This window comes from Camelus ferus, chromosome X, assembly GCF_009834535.1.
Source record: "Camelus ferus isolate YT-003-E chromosome X, BCGSAC_Cfer_1.0, whole genome shotgun sequence".
Lineage (NCBI taxonomy): Eukaryota > Metazoa > Chordata > Mammalia > Artiodactyla > Camelidae > Camelus > Camelus ferus.
Window position 1 is genome coordinate 93,588,688 of NC_045732.1, and position 16,183 is coordinate 93,604,870.

The 16,183-nt window shown below is 39.3% G+C and overlaps 1 protein-coding gene across 1 annotated transcript; it reads left to right on the top strand.

The window, feature by feature from the left end:
* Positions 1 to 88: 88 nt before the first annotated feature.
* On the top strand, positions 89 to 13,954 carry NKRF (NFKB repressing factor). The gene is made up of 4 exons (XM_006185279.2): positions 89 to 184; positions 540 to 856; positions 9,775 to 9,905; positions 10,982 to 13,954. Exons 2-4 carry the CDS (start codon positions 591 to 593, stop codon positions 12,937 to 12,939), a joined length of 2,355 nt encoding a protein of 784 aa, XP_006185341.2. The 5' UTR covers positions 89 to 184; positions 540 to 590; the 3' UTR covers positions 12,940 to 13,954.
* Positions 13,955 to 16,183: the final 2,229 nt, after the last annotated feature.

Below are 16,183 nucleotides of genomic sequence, written 5' to 3' on the forward strand. Positions count from 1 at the left end.
AATCTTCCCAAATTCCCTTCCCGGAGCCCCGCCCCCCGCTTGTTACGATAGTGCGTCAAAGGCCGTAATCGTCATAGACTGGGGAAAAGATGTACGTCGCGCGAGATCCGGCGACGGGATTTTGAAGTTAGGGAACAGCCGCGACGCACGCGCACTGGCCTCACAACCTCGGGGCGGCACGCGGGTAGGTAGGCTAGAGCTCAGAGGAGGGGGAGCAGAGCGTGCTGGTGTCTTTTTTTTTTTTTTCCTTCCCCGCGCAGCGCGTGAGTCTGCGGTTCGCTGGAGGTGCGGCGCTCAGGGCTTGGCTTGGCCTCCCTGGCGCGCGTGTGACTGCGGTGGGCGCCCTCCTCCTGCTCCTCCACGAGTTGGAGGAGTGTAGCGGGCGTGCGCCCCGGTTGCCGGGACGTGGGCTTGTGCTCGCCTTTTCCTTTTTAACGGTCGCCCCTCACGCACACACTCCAGTCCCCTGAGAGTTGGTCTTCGCGCTTCGGCGTGCCCCTCCTCACCCGGCCACTCCCACCGACCCCTGTTCCCTCTAGCTCCTGGTCTGGAGTCGGCTTCATCCCTGGGGTCCCTGTTTGGGGGCGGAGATGGCTGGCGGACGTCTGCTGTTGGGGGGCGACTTCCTGTCGCCGCCGCCGCTGCCCCCCCTCCCGCCGCCGCCGCTGCCGCCGCTCCCGCCGCCCCCGCCCGAGCCAGTGCTGGAGCAGTGGCGCTATAGCCACGAAAGTGACTGGCAGTGGGCTCTGCGGCGCAGCTTCATCTGTCGGCACCTGCACAGCTATCCCGGGGCTGCCCTAGACCAGCTCCTTGCGCTCTCGGCTGCCTGGACCAACCACGTTTTCCTGGGCTGCAGGTGAGTAAGGTGTGAGGGTCGGGGTAGGGACCTGGGTAGAGGGATCGGTGATAGGGGTCGGGATAGGGACAGAGGCGGGGTATGATGAGGGCTTAGAGGCTGGAGATTTGGAGATGCTGGAGGACTCCAGAGGGCTCACTATTGGCCCGGGGAGGGGTGGGGGTTGGCCAAGCGAGGTGGAAGGGGATGATCAAACAGCTAGAAGGGTGCGGGGATCGGGGGAGCGGCCCCTTCAGGACCAGTGTTGGAGATAAAGCACCGCCAGGGATAGGATTGTTGAGAGGTAGTCATTGTGATGGTGGTTTTGGAGGGCGTGGGAAATGAACAGCAGAACCTCGGACCTGCGTAGGACCGTCTAAGGATGCGGTATCCGCAGAGAATATTAGACAGTCGGGGCTTCGAGGGTCTGTTGAGGGGAGAAGAAGGGGACTCTGCGGTTCTAATTCTAGTGGTCTCCTGACTGTTCTCTGTTTCCATCCTCATTAAATTAAACAACACCAGCCCCCAGCTCGGTTTTACTGTCTTCTGGGGAGGCCGTTTGTAAGAGGTCTCTCAGCCGCAGGGTCCGCCTGGCTTGTAGATTTGCGCATAATGTGTCTGGATGCAAACAAAGAAATGGATATATCTACTATAAAAACAGACTGCCCTCCTTTCGCCTTAAATGTGATCAGAAGGATTAACATTTGACATCTGCGTGAGGTTTTAGGTGTGCGTGTGTTTGTTTTCCACCCCTTTCGTAGAACCTGGTGCGTGTTCTGAACAGGCCTCTTTGAAAGCTCTTTGCATTCAATGGAGACCGCAGTATGATTTCAACGCATTTTTTTTTAAAACAGACTACTTGGACCACTGTCCTTCAGAACCCCCAAATGGGTCCTACACCAGACTAATCATTCGTTTGATAGACTGAGAAGCTGCTGCTGCTGCTGCTGCTGCTGCTGCTGCTGCTGCTGCTGCTGCTGCTGCTGCTGCTGCTGCTGCTGCTGCTTCTGCTTCTGCTTCTGCTTCTTCTCCTTCTTCTCCTCCTCCTCCTCCTCTTTTTTCTTTTGACACTTGCCTCACGGTGAATTTTTTATTAGGAAGGATGAGAAATTCTGGAAAATGATCAGATAAAATTCAGCCAGTTCAGTTCCAGGAATGACTGTAACAGATACAGAAAAATTGAATTATCTACCGTTAATGCTTAATTGTTGAGCACAGCATCCAGTGTGACACTTTGTTTTGCTTTCATAACACATTATTTTTTCTGTCTTCTCTAGGTTAGTTAGATAATGATTATTTCACTGGAGGAACTGGTTACAACTGGGGAAGCCTCAGTAATTAATCAAGTCAGATAAATCTAATTGACCTTCACTTAACGATATTGTTCTGGCAGTTGAAAAGGTACCTTTATCCTGTAATCATAGGTCTCCTTAATCTTAAGAAGGCCATGGGGGAATCTGAACCCTTAAAAAAAAGAGTTACATGGGGAAGGAGAATAACTCTCCTTTGTGTTAATGATAAATCTTACTTTCCCACTAGAATGGGGGAAGGGCTTTTGCTTCTTGTTCCTGCCTTTATCTTCAGTGCCTAGAAGAGTGCCTTCTTCATAACAGCCACTCAGGAAATATGTGTGGAGTAAACAGATGAATATAGCTTTGTAATGTACAAAATACTTAAAATATTTATGTCTCTCACTTAATACAACAACCTTGGGAATTGGGTGGTGTCTCATTTTTACAGCTGAATCAATGGAGGCCAAGAAGTTAAGTGACTTTTCCAAAGTCCCGCAGTTGGGGCCAGGACCCAGGTCTTCTGATGCTCTTCCCACTGAGACAGCTGCTGTGTTTGGGAAGGACGGACCAGGAGTGAAGCAAGTAACAGACACAAACCACATCATTATATATACCTCAGGATTTCATTCCAAAAACAGCAGCCTTGTGCATAACAAGGGCATTAAAAAACACAAGCCAGTGGTAGTTGGTGTTAAAAGCTCAGGCATCCAGGGCATTGTGTATGTGTGCATGCACTTGTCATGTTACATTGCAGTTATTCAGTCAATTCAAGAATTGCTATAGCATTATCAACTAGCTTAAATGAAGAGTGATGTTTGCATTATATCTGATAACCTCCATGTAAGAGAAAAGGAAGGGACAATAAAGAATCTTGGAAGCTAGGGGCCAAGTGCAGTCTTCCACTTTAAGCAGGCTTTATGTTAGTTGTCTTCAGGTGGATAAAATCTATATTCCAATACTTGTCAATGTTGATGTTGGCAGAGCTCTTGTTTTCTGGTCTATTCTTCTGTGACAGAAGACTCTTCTTTTCTCACAAGGGAACTGCAGAATACATGGTGACACAGCCCATTCTAAACTCAAATTATCAATTTGTTGTTCAAAGTTTGTCCCTTAACTTTTAGAACAGATTGTAAATAGTAGCAAGAAGGGAACTCTGTACTTTGTTTCCCACTCGCAGGACTTTTCTGTGTTCTGATTTAGCTGGGGCTGAAATAACTCCTAGCTCAAGGATATATTTGAAAACTGCTTGATTATAAATAAGACCAGGCCAGGAGGAGCTCAAATGTGCAGGGAGGCAAACCATGTTTCATTCCTTTTGGTGATAGTGGTGATTTTCACTGAACTTGTTTGAATATCTTCCTGACTCTGTGTTTCTCAGATTTAAGTAAGCATCAGAATCACATATTAGGCTTGTCAAAACACAGATTGCTGGGCTCCACCCCCACGGTTTCTGATTCTATAGGTGTGAGGTAGAACTCCAGAATTTGCTTTTCTAACAAGTTCCAGGCAATACCGGTGATCAGGAAATGCTGATCCAGGGGCTATATAACCATTACCTTATAGGATAAAATAAAACAATGTTTTCCAATCTGCTTTTTGACCATTTTTTTAATCCTCATAGTCCAGGCAACCAGGAAGCTCAAAAAGCTGAAATTATTTCTCTTCACTTTTTTTCCTGTTTCATAAAAGTAAACAACCTGTCAAGATTGTTTTCTGCAGGCAATTTCTAAGATATATCTTGTGGCTAATGAAAAGTTAGTACAGTCTTCTGATCAACTACACCTATAGCATAATCATTCATATGAATGCTGAGGGAGCTGTGCAATCTTTACTTGAAATTGCCGATAATGTATATATATTTTTAATATAGCAGAATGTTTGTTTAACTGGAGCATTCAGTTTTCAAATCATTCTTCATCAATGGTATTAGAAACGGAAAACCTGGCCTATTGACCTTTGATGAGATACTAATTAATAGAGAAAATATATCCTAAAATGAAACTGGCTTTGCCACCTTGATTATTTGTCTCTTCCTTGTTGATATGAGACTGGTGTTTGGAAGGTAGATGCTGGCTGGGCTCATGTTGTGAAACCAACTTTACACTTAGTAGGTAGACTGCATCAGTCACCAGCTAATGAAGTATGAGTGGGAGCTTTTGAAAGATGAATCAATAATCTTGGTTGTATGGTATTCACTTATGATGTTAGGAGTTTATGAATAGTTGTGTGTAAATAATTTTATACTTGGAAATCTTAATCTTTGCTTAGTTTTTAAACCTAAGCTTTTTTTTATTAGGACCTAGGAGAGCAGTTTAATAAATTTTAAAATGTTTCAAAAGCATCTAAAACTGAATGTTTATTAAATGTCAGGTGTCATTGTGTATTATAAGTATGCATCTAAATGTGCCTGTCTTTGTTCAAGAATGTAAAATTCACAAGGTCAGATGTCTTTGTCCATTAGAACTCATCTTATTGTATGCTAGGTATCATGGGACAGTTTAATAGCATCCTGATTTCCAAAAGCTTGGTACATAATAAGCTACCTTTGAAAACCTTAAAGACCTGCTGGGCCTTTTGGTTTTCTTTTAAGCATTTATAACCAAATGGGTGAATTAACAGACTTAACTATATAATATACATGTATCTTAAAGTTACTATATTAGACTTGCCATAATAGTACTTTACATCATGGTCTCCCATAAGATAGAAACTACACAGCCATTAAAACTCATGTGGTAATGACATGGAGAAAAAGCTTATGACATAGTAAATTAAGAAAAACAACAACAAAACCCCCAGCAGATTACAAAACAATATAGATAACCTGTTAGTATTTTTTTTAGGAGGGAGGTGGTATGGAAAGCATAGGAAAAGGAATAAAAAGTAAACCCCCAAATATTAATTGTTAATGAAGTTATCAGTGGTTGGGTTTGTAGGTGCTTTTCTTGGTGGATTCTCTAAAGTGTCTGGAGTAAAGGTGTTTTAATTCTACTACAAAAAAATATACTATGGAGAACTGTAATGAAAGCTTTACTGCCTTGGCTTATATCAAATTTGTGGAAACACTTCTTTATCCCTGGAAAGCTACTCTCTGGAGAATTTTAGAAATGAGGCTAAAATCCTAGTGGTCTTTGTATTAAAGATTGATGCAAAGATGAATATTTGCAGCTGTACACTGGAAATTGACACAACATTGTAAACTGACTATACTGCAATAAAAAATAGAGACTCATAAAAAAGATTAATATTTGCATTGTTCTTTGAATAGTCAAGTGTTAGGCACTATATAGTCTTTTTCATTATTGTTTGAGCTGGTTGGGCTTCTTCGGTATTATGACTTTCTATTAAAGGACTGAGAAGATGACTGTGTTGGCAACCTCCACAAAAGTTTATTTTTATAGCCTATGGGTGATGTTGAATTTTGTGGCAGATGTAATGAATAGGGAACAGTAAGTAGGTATAATCATTACTAACACTGGAAGAAACCTGAGAGAAAAGTGAGCATGAATGAAGTGGGCCCCGGATGCGGTGTTCGAGCACACTGTATGGCCCACATGCCCAACACCTCATCTCCTAATTTATTGGCTTTTCATACAGTGATCAGAGTGAGTTTGGACTTCACAACAGTATCAAGTTGCACGTTTTAAATATATAATACACTTTTTTATATGACAGTGATATCTCAATAAAGCTGTTAAAAAATTTAAGCTTTGCAATCAGGAAAATAGCAGAGCTACTTACTAGCAGTGTAATCATGAGTTTGACCCTTAACCTCTGTGAATCTTAAATTCTACATCTGTAAAATGGGTATAGTAAACCTATACTGAAAGATAGTCATGGTGGGGGGTGGCACATGCTGCGCACGTTATGGGTACACAATTTGTGGCAGCTCTTATCATTAAAAGTTGTTCACCATATTTGGGATCAGGCTATAATTGAAGGTCTGGAGAATTCTGACCACAATTCAAGGTGAGTGGCATGGTTGTCGTACCAATTTTGGTAGCAAAAGTGGCACTACCAGTTTGAGATTTAAGACTTCATCTCATTTTCATAATCTGTTGTTTTCATCTCATACCTTGGAAACTGGACTCCCAGATCTGAATGGAAGTGATAGAAAGTGTGACATTTTAGGCTGTACTTTTCAATGTTTAGATAAGAGTAAATGAAAATAAAAGTACTCTTGGCATTTAAATACTGGTGTTGGCAGCAGCAATTATCAGCAGGAAGTGTGGGTTACAACTGGGCTAGCTTCCAGGTGATCTGTCATGAAGGCCACCATGTCTTGACTTCTCTGTTTTGCAAGGAAAGACATCTGATAGGTGTGGAAACTATCATGCTTCTATCGTGCTGAAAATGGAAAATATTATCCTCCAAGTTCAGAACCCATTCACTAAGAGGTGTGACAGTTACTCATTTTTAGAACTTTCGTCCCAAAAGCCACCCAGAGTCTTTTTTTGTTATAGGCCGAGAAAGGCTCTGAAGGTAGGAAGGGTGAGTAGATCCCCATGATAATCAAAACTTCACTTGAGCTCATATTTTTGTTTCTCTGAAGGAAATTGATATTCTATCAAGCAGCCAATCTACTTCATAAGGGGCACTTTTTAAAATTGTGTATTTTAAAGCTTTTTATTATGGAAAAATCAAATACACAGAAAAGTAGAAGAGTTTACTGAACACCCATGTGCCGTCACCCAACTTCAGCAATTATCAACAGTCTGTCATGCTACCTTTCTCATTAATTTATTCTGCCCCTAGTTTTTTGTGGGAGGTAGTCTGGAGTATATTAAAGAAAATCTTGTGGAGGAGGGTGTAGCTTAGTGGTAGAGTGCCTGCTTAGTGTGCACAAGGTCCTGGATTCAATCCCCAGTACCTCTACCAAGAGATAAATAAATAAAATAAATAAACCTAATTACCCCGCAATTTTTTTAAAAAAAAGAAAGTATCACTTAAAAAAGAAAAAAAAATTTAAATTTTTCAACCAGAAAAAAAAGCATCACTTAAAAAAAAAGGAAATCTTGACATCATTTGTCCTGCAAATACCTCAGTATATGTCTGTACCAGTAAGAATTTTTAAAAATAGAGTCATAATACCATTATTTATAATCAACAAAATTAACAATAATTTCTTAAAATCATCCAATGCCTACACCATGTTCAGCTTTCTCCATTTGTCTCAGGATGTCTTTTTGCAGTTGGTTTGTTTGATTCACATTATATTTTGTTGACCTGTCTCCTATAACCTATAATTGTTCCCTTCTCCTTTTATTTTCATGCTGTTTATTTGATGAAGAAATTGGGTTGTCACATAGTGTTTCCTTCATTCTGGATTTGGCTGGCTATGTTCTTGTGGTGTTTAATGTGTTTCTAGGAGTTAGGGGCTTGATTAAGTTTGGGTTCAATTATTTGGTGGGCAGGAACACCTTATAGATCTCTATCCTATCATATCACATCAGGGACACATGTCCATTTTTAGTGATAAGATTATAAGTTCCCCACCAACTTTTTTTAATTGAAATTTTTATTGCGATAATTATAGATTCCTCCAGTGACAACATTTTGCAAAGTTATTGTATAATATCACAACCAAGATAATAACATTGTTACAATCCATTGATAATACGCAGTTTCCCCTAGTTTTAGTAGTACTCGTGTGTGTGTGTGTGTGTGTGTGTATGTATTCTATACAGTTTATCAAATGTGTAGATTTGTGTATCCACTACCACAATCAAGATATTGAAGTTCCAGTACAAGAATCCCTCACGTTGCCCCTTTATAACTACATCCTCTCCTTCCCATTCGTACACAATATTGTATCATAGTTTATTCCTTTTTATTGCTGAGAAGTGTTCCATGGTGTATATAGTACCAGAGTTTAGCCACCTGTTGAAGGACATCTGGGCTGATTGCAGTTTTTGTCTATTACAAATAAAGCTGTTATGAACATTTGTGTACAGGTTTTTGTGTGAATATAAGTTTTTATTTCTCTGAGCTAAATGCCCAGAAGTGCAGTTGCAAGGTTGTGTGGTAATTGCACATTTAATTTTATGAGAAACTTCCAAGTTGTTTCCAGAGTGGCTATACCATTTTACATTCCCACTGGCAACGTGTAAGTGACCCAGTTTCTCTACATCCTTGTAAGCATTTGGTGTTGTCACTATTCTTCACTTTAGCCATTCTGAGAGGTATGTAGTGATATCTCATTGTGGTTTTAAACTGCATTTCTCTGTTGACTTACGATGTTGAACATCTTTTTGTGTGCTTATTTGCAATCTGTGTATCCTCTTTGGTGAAATGTTCTGTTCATATCTTTTGTTCTTGTCTGTAGCTTGTCTTTTCATCTTCACAAGGTCTTTTGAGAACAAAAGTTTTTAATTTTGATGGCATCTATTTTATTAATTTTTGCTTTTATGGATCATGCTTTTGGCATCAAGTGTAAGAACTCTTTGCCTAGCCCTAGATCTTGAAGGTTTTCTCCTGTTCTTTTTTTAAATAAAAGCTTCTTAGTTTTGCATTTTACATATAAGTTTGTGATGCATTTCAGGTTAATTTTTCTGTAAGGTGTGAGGTTGAGGTTGGTTGGTTGTTTGGCCTATGGATGCCCACTTGCTCCAGCACCATTTGTTGAAAAAGGCTGTCCTGCCATTGAATTGCTTTTGCAACTTTGTCAATGGTTGAGTATGTCTGTGTGGGTCTATTTCTGGGTTCTTTCCCATCAACTTTTCACTTGATAGCTTCAGCAGCCATTGATGATCATTTATTGCTGCATTATGGGTTGCAGAATGGCAGTAGTCTATCATTCCTTCATTTATTAGCTGGAATACTTCTATAAAAGAGATTTTCCTTATCAACTCTTTAGCTGCTCTGAGGTACATTTTGTACAGGAAAATGCTGGATGAGTGCTTGGTTTCTTCCTTTAATATTACCTGTTTTTTGAATAATGAGTTGATTCCCTGCCATCCTCCAAAGGTAATCAATAATGAGTTTGTAACTATCATTATGAACTAATGGAGTGTTAACTTATTTGATGTATCTCAGTCCACTTTGGTTATTGTTCTTGTTGATACTCAAGGTGGCTCACTTTGCCAGTAGAAATCTATTCAGACTGGCTTCTGAGTCCATTTGACACAACCCCTGAGGTCTTTGATAGCTTCCTTGTTTCCAGGCACAAAAATATCTCCCAGGTGCACCTTGTACATTTCTTTCCCCAGACTTGGATCCAACCATGTCTCTCAGGACCCTGATTCCTTTTTGTGGGAAATAATAGAAACCAAAATCTGGATGTTAACAACCCAGTAGCTCTTAACATTCTTAATACTTCTATAAGTATATTAATATAATTATTTATATATAATATACATATATGATAGAGAAAAACAAATTATAAGTTTGTATGGCTACTTTCAATTCAAATTAAAGATAAGATCTTCACTTAAACTTCTTGATTTTTATGTTTGTATGTCTTCTAATGACAGTAACATAATTACTCATTTGATAGGTAAGTATTTTAGGGTAGATTCTCCAGTTTTATAGCCAAGATACTCTGTTGATAAAGTCCTGTGGGAGTAACTATAAGGTGGCTCATTTAGAAGCTTTTTCAAAAACTGCATTCTTATCTGTTTTAACTGTAGATTATATTAATTTAAATAGGTACAGCCCACGCTTGATGGAAAAAATTCTCCAAATGGCTGAAGGTATTGATATTGGGGAGATGCCATCATATGACTTGATGCTGTCCAAACCTTCCAAAGGTCAAAAACGTCACCTCTCAACATGTGATGGTGAGTATACTTGTTTCTGGAAGGTGGGGTTTAAAGAGAAAGTGTGGCTTTTTCTTAAAAGATCTGAGTGTGGTGTATGATTTTAAACAACATTGGTAACATTGGATCTTACACAGATGTAAAAGAGTTTTAACTTTTAGTTATGGATAGTTTTTTTTTTTTTTTTGAGGATGATAAATAGAACTGAAAACTAAGAATACTGAACTCACATTCTAATGCTATCCTTGAAGTCCATGCCATGGAACCTCCCTCTAAATAGAACAACCTTATACTCTGATCATTTGAGCATCTAAGTAACTAAATGCTGTTGGATGGGTCCAAGATGGACCAGCTTTCTACTAAACAGTGTAAAAGGGAGAAAGCTCTAGTGTCTGGTATAGCCTCAACTGAGGGTTCTTCCATAGCTTTAAATTTGATACCCATCATAAATCATTAGTTTCCAGCTGTTGTTTGTTCTAGAAATAAAATACAGCAGATACCTTTTTGTGTAGAATAGGTCAGAACTAAGATTTTGGAGTTGAAAACCTTTGGCATCTTTTGACAATTGTTTTTATTTGATTTTTTAGTCACAACCATGTAAAGCACCATCACAGAATCACTCACTTTTGATACAAAAGAGAAAAAAAGCTTTGTAAATGCCTGTGGTCATCTCCTCTGTTGCATTAGAGCCATCTGTTCCATTTGTAGTCCTTAAGAAGGGAGCTGTTCAGCACAGGTGGTATGAGATGTAGTGGAACCACTTCTTACTCAGTACACTTCACCTTGCTTTAACTCATTAGATGCAGAAGCATCTATCAGTCATGCGTGGTGGTGACCTGCATACTTGAGTCAGTGACATATTTTCTATCAAGTCTCTTCCCCTACATGTGGAAGGACAGGGAGCAACCCTCCTTATGCTGGAATCTTCCATTGATATTTGAGTCCCTTCACCTAAATGACCTGAAGTTTTTTGTGATGGGAAGTATCTTGTACCAACAATACAGCTTGCAAAAATAATATGGTTGGTACTATTTTCCTGCTTGGTTCTTTTGAAATATTCCCTTTTTAATGAATTGTAAATTTCACTCATTCTATAGGTCAAAATCCTCCTAAAAAGCAAGCCGGTTCCAAATGCCATGTGAGACCTCGTTTTGAGCCTGTACATTTTGTAGCTAGTAGTTCAAAAGATGAAAGACAGGAAGATCCTTATGGCCCTCAAACAAAAGAGGCAAATGAACAAACACATTTTGCCAGCATGCCAAGAGACATCTACCAAGATTATACTCAAGACTCTTTCAGTATACAAGATGGGAATTCTCAGTACTGTGATTCGTCAGGATTTATTTTCACAAAAGACCAGCCTGTAACAGCCAACATGTATTTTGACAGTGGGAACCCTGCCCCCAGCAGCACATCACAGCAGGCAAACTCTCAGTCAGCTCCTGAGCCTTCACCATCACAGACATTTCCTGAGTCAGTGGTGGCTGAGAAGCAGTATTTTATTGAAAAATTAACAGCAACTATCTGGAAGAACCTTTCTAATCCAGAGATGACTTCTGGATCTGATAAAATTAATTATACATACATGTTAACTCGTTGTATTCAGGCATGTAAGACAAATCCTGAATATATATACGCTCCTTTAAAAGAAATCTCTCCTGCTGACATCCCCAAAAATAAGAAACTTCTAACAGATGGTTATGCTTGTGAAGTTAGATGTCAAAATATCTACTTAACTACAGGTTATGCTGGCAGCAAGAATGGGTCCAGGGATCGAGCTACTGAGCTAGCTGTGAAACTCTTGCAGAAACGTATTGAAGTTAGGGTTGTCCGACGGAAATTCAAGCACACGATTGGAGAGGACCTTGTGGTATGTCAGGTTGGCATGCCTTCATATGAATTTCCTCCGGCTCTGAAACCACCAGAAGAGCTGGTGGTGCTGGCTAAAGATGCTTCTGGGCAGCCGATTTTTAATGCTTCCGCCAAACACTGGACCAATTTTATCCTTACGGAAAATGCAAACGATGCAATTGGTATCCTTAACAATTCTGCCTCATACAACAAAATGTCTGTTGAATACAAATATGAGATGATGCCAAATCGTACATGGCGTTGTCGAGTGTTTTTGCAAGACCACTGCTTAGCTGAAGGTTATGGAACCAAAAAAACAAGTAAACATGCAGCTGCTGATGAGGCTTTGAAAATCCTTCAAAAAACACAACCCACTTACCCATCAGTCAAAAGTTCACAATGCCAAACAGGCTCTTCACCCAGGGGATCTGGAAAGAAGAAAGATATAAAGGATCTCGTAGTTTACGAGAATTCTTCGAATCCTGTGTGCACGCTGAACGACACAGCTCAGTTTAACCGAATGACAGTTGAATATGTGTATGAAAGAATGACAGGCCTCCGATGGAAATGTAAGGTAATTCTAGAGAGTGAAGTAATTGCAGAAGCAGTTGGAGTGAAGAAAACTGTCAAATATGAAGCTGCTGGGGAAGCTGTGAAAACCCTCAAAAAGACCCAGCCGACTGTCATTAACAACTTGAAGAAAGGAGCTATTGAAGATGTGATTTCAAGAAATGAAATTCAGGGCCGCTCAGCAGAGGAGGCTTATAAACAACAAATCAAAGAAGATAACATTGGAAATCAGCTGCTGAGAAAGATGGGTTGGACGGGTGGGGGTTTAGGTAAGTCTGGCGAGGGCATTCGGGAGCCAATCTCTGTCAAAGAGCAGCATAAGCGGGAAGGGCTCGGTCTTGATGTAGAGAGGGTAAATAAAATTGCCAAGAGAGATATTGAACAGATCATCAGAAACTATGCCCGCTCCGAGAGCCACACGGATTTAACTTTCTCTACAGAGCTGACTAATGATGAGCGGAAGCAAATACATCAGATTGCCCAGAAGTATGGTCTTAAGAGTAAGTCTCATGGGGTCGGCCATGATAGGTACCTGGTGGTGGGTAGAAAAAGACGGAAGGAAGACTTACTAGATCAGCTCAAACAGGAAGGCCAAGTGGGGCATTATGAGCTTGTGATGCCTCAAGCAAATTGAGACCTTACTAACTTGTTTTGTAAATGCCCAATGAGGCAGATTGTGAATTAAAGAAATAATACATGTTCTGGTTGCAGAGTATATTCATTCATAAGATGTTTCACCTTGTTCATTTCATATAGTGCTTTATTAGATATTGGAACCTGAAGAATCCTGTCCACTTGTATTAGGTTAATCCAGCAGATGATATTGTGCAGTTACTGTTTGTGTCTTTGATATTGCTGTGTCCCTCAGATTTTAGTAGTTTGTACAAAGCAAGAACATATATCTAAATGGAATTTCACCCCAAAAAGAAATTCCCATTTTAAAGGGCATATCACAGCAATCTGCAACAATATATAAAGTTGATACTGACTACAATAAAACTACAATCTTAATTCCAGACTTAACTGAAAATGTCAGATCATTTTGTATTATCTATTTTCATCTTTCTGTGAAGCCAGTTATAGAATGTTTAACAGTAAATTGTGCTGTACGTGTAAATGTCCTTACCAACTAAATGATGTAAAACTTTCTTAAAGTAATTTTAGTGTTCATTTATTTATAACTTCTACCATGTGGTTTCCAGAATATTGGAAGTGATTTACTGTATCTTGTGATATATGAGTTTTAACAAATTCTAGTCTTCATGCTGAGAGAGCACTGTTTGAGAGAGCAATTGAAAAGTTTCCCAAACTTTGATTCAATCTGAAGAAAGGAAGCTGGAACTGTCTGTTCTTGGTGCCTTGCAGAGAGACTCACAGCAACTCTCCATTATAGCTTTCACATGGTTTGGATGTACAGCACATCCAAGGCAGCCACAGCTGTGGTGGAGCTTGGTAAAAGACTGAGCATACACTGGTGCTTTGATGAAAAGGTCAGTTGGCTGGTCCCTCTCTCAGAAAACTTATTTAGCCCAAAAAGCCAACTTTGTAACATATTTAAAACTGCTATTTTTGCTTATTTCTGGAATGTAAAAAAAAACGTATAAAAAGACTTAGTGTATGCTTCCTGAATAAAAAGGAGCCAAAGTTGATCAAAATGGTAGTGTGCTTATTTCTGAGCAGCAGCCTAGTAGTGACACTTTGGGCCTTTGGAGAGGGGAAGTGGTGTTTGCACAAAATATTTCAACATCAGAGCACATGTGGATGGACATGATGACTTAGCAGATGGGAACGGCCAGTCAGCCACCCATCACGTTTTTCCTATGGACCAACATGCTGGCTGCAACCAAATCCCAGGCTGTTTGCTTTTACATGATTTTGGTTTTGTATCACAGATAAATCAAATATAAATAGAGATGAATATTAATATTGATAGTTAAACACCTCTAATGAATTGATATTTAGAACAATTAGGTTGTTTGCAGTGTCTTAAAGCATTTAGCACCACACTTGACATGTAATGAACAATGAACAATTTGCTTTCCCCTTTTTTATATTTTACTTTAAGAAGCTGGGCATTGTAGTTAAATTGATGTTTAAAATGTAAAGGGATTAACTTTTATACCTGGATCTCTGTAACTTTTAGTGATTTACAGTGATTAACACAGTTTGTGATATTTGCTTTCCACTAACTTTTTCTTCCTACAGTGTGTGGCCTTTCCTAGTGTTGGTAGGAAGAGAAATGAGGTGTGTATTTTATTTTGGCACTTAATATTTTAACAATGACAAAGGAAACTAAGCTAAAATGTTTATAGATTTTATAGGATTTTTTTTAACATACAAGGCTCATCCCAACTTTGAGAAGCTATGATTCAATTAATGCATTAGAAAAGCCAGCCTTCAAGTCTCTTGAGTAAGAGTGGCTTTGGTATGAAATCTCATTTCTCTCTTCACATTTCTTTCCTCCTCCCAAAATGATTTAGGGTCAGTGGAGTAGGGAAATGTTACATAAATTTGGTTTATCTAATAGGTTCAACCGAACAGAATAATGTAGTTACAGTTAAGGCTCCCAAATAATTGGGCCAAGTATATGTCTGGTTCTCGATTTCCAGGCTTAGATTTCCTAACTTCTTAGATCAGCCTCAGTATTGATGTGGCATTAGGGTGAAGTCACTTAACTCTGCTTGAGAATAAAATATGTTGAGAAATGGGTTTGGCAAGAATGAACTGCTAACAACCTTGCTGTCCTACTTTGTACCCTTTTTGTTGGTTCCCGTATTTTCCCTTTCTTTGAAACAGCAGTCATTTTAAGCCAGTAACCTTGCCATCAAACCTGCACAGGTACATGAGCAGTTTCAAGTTTTATTTGAATTACTTAAGTATATTACACTGAAGAACTAACTCTGCCTTATATATATATATATATATATATATATATATATATATATATATATATATATATATATATATAGCATTGAGGCTCACAGATCTTTTTAGATTTTTTCCCTCCCCTTTGATTACAAAATGAATGGAAATTTCATGCATTCTGTTGGGACTCTTTTTTAAATAGTATACAGCGTATTCACTTTGCTATGAGTAACTCCTGAAGCTAGAGATGGTTCCTAAATAAAGGACTCTTAATTACAACTTTGGTTCTTCATCAGACCCTCTTCTCCACACCAGCAAGTGCAGAATTGAAGATTGAAGTTCAAATCTGCCATTTGAAAGGGGACCTTGCAAATCTGTTTTATGTAATTATTGTTATAAATTATGAATATGCAGAGGCATCCTGTGGCATTTGTTTCAAAAAATTGTAAAGGAAAAGGCAAATTAGCATTAAACTTTGGAATGAATGGTTTGTGGTGCCTTTGACCATGGCTATGTTGCTTTGGAGGTCAGCTTGTTGACTACTGTAAGGTTTTAAAAGGATTATCCCGTGAAAGAGATTGGGAATAGTGTTTCTCAGGAGGTGTACAAAAGAAAAAAATAATAAATTTGCACATTCCCAATCTCACCTTAATCTTTTTAAGTATGATTAACTGTCAATATTTAAGGTACCCAGCCACAGTAGGGTGAAAAAAATTATGTAAAGCTAACCTACCAAATAAAGACCAATTTAATGTGGTTCTACTTTGAAGCAGAAATGGACTTAAGTGAAAGTATTAAGCACATTTAAGGATGTTGCTGCTAGGTGAAACTAACCCATTCATGTGGTTCAGTGTAGAATCTTGAGGCTTCTTTAAGTGCCATGTCTTAAAAGATGAGTGGGTTCGTACACTAAGGACTTAATTTCATTTAGCACCGCCCCCCTCCCCAAGTAAAGAAGTGTTTCCCCAAAGTCACTGTCCTTGTCACCTTAAAATGAGATAGGTTGCTCCTCA

Bases quoted from the DNA above. Each gene is read 5' to 3' on its own strand.
- NKRF (XM_006185279.2), top strand. From the start codon at position 591: ATGGCTGGCGGACGTCTGCTGTTGGGGGGCGACTTCCTGTCGCCGCCG. The intron at 857-9,774 runs GTGAGTAAGGTG...TAATTTAAATAG, and splicing joins CACGTTTTCCTGGGCTGCAG to GTACAGCCCACGCTTGATGG. The intron at 9,906-10,981 runs GTGAGTATACTT...CTCATTCTATAG, and splicing joins TCACCTCTCAACATGTGATG to GTCAAAATCCTCCTAAAAAG.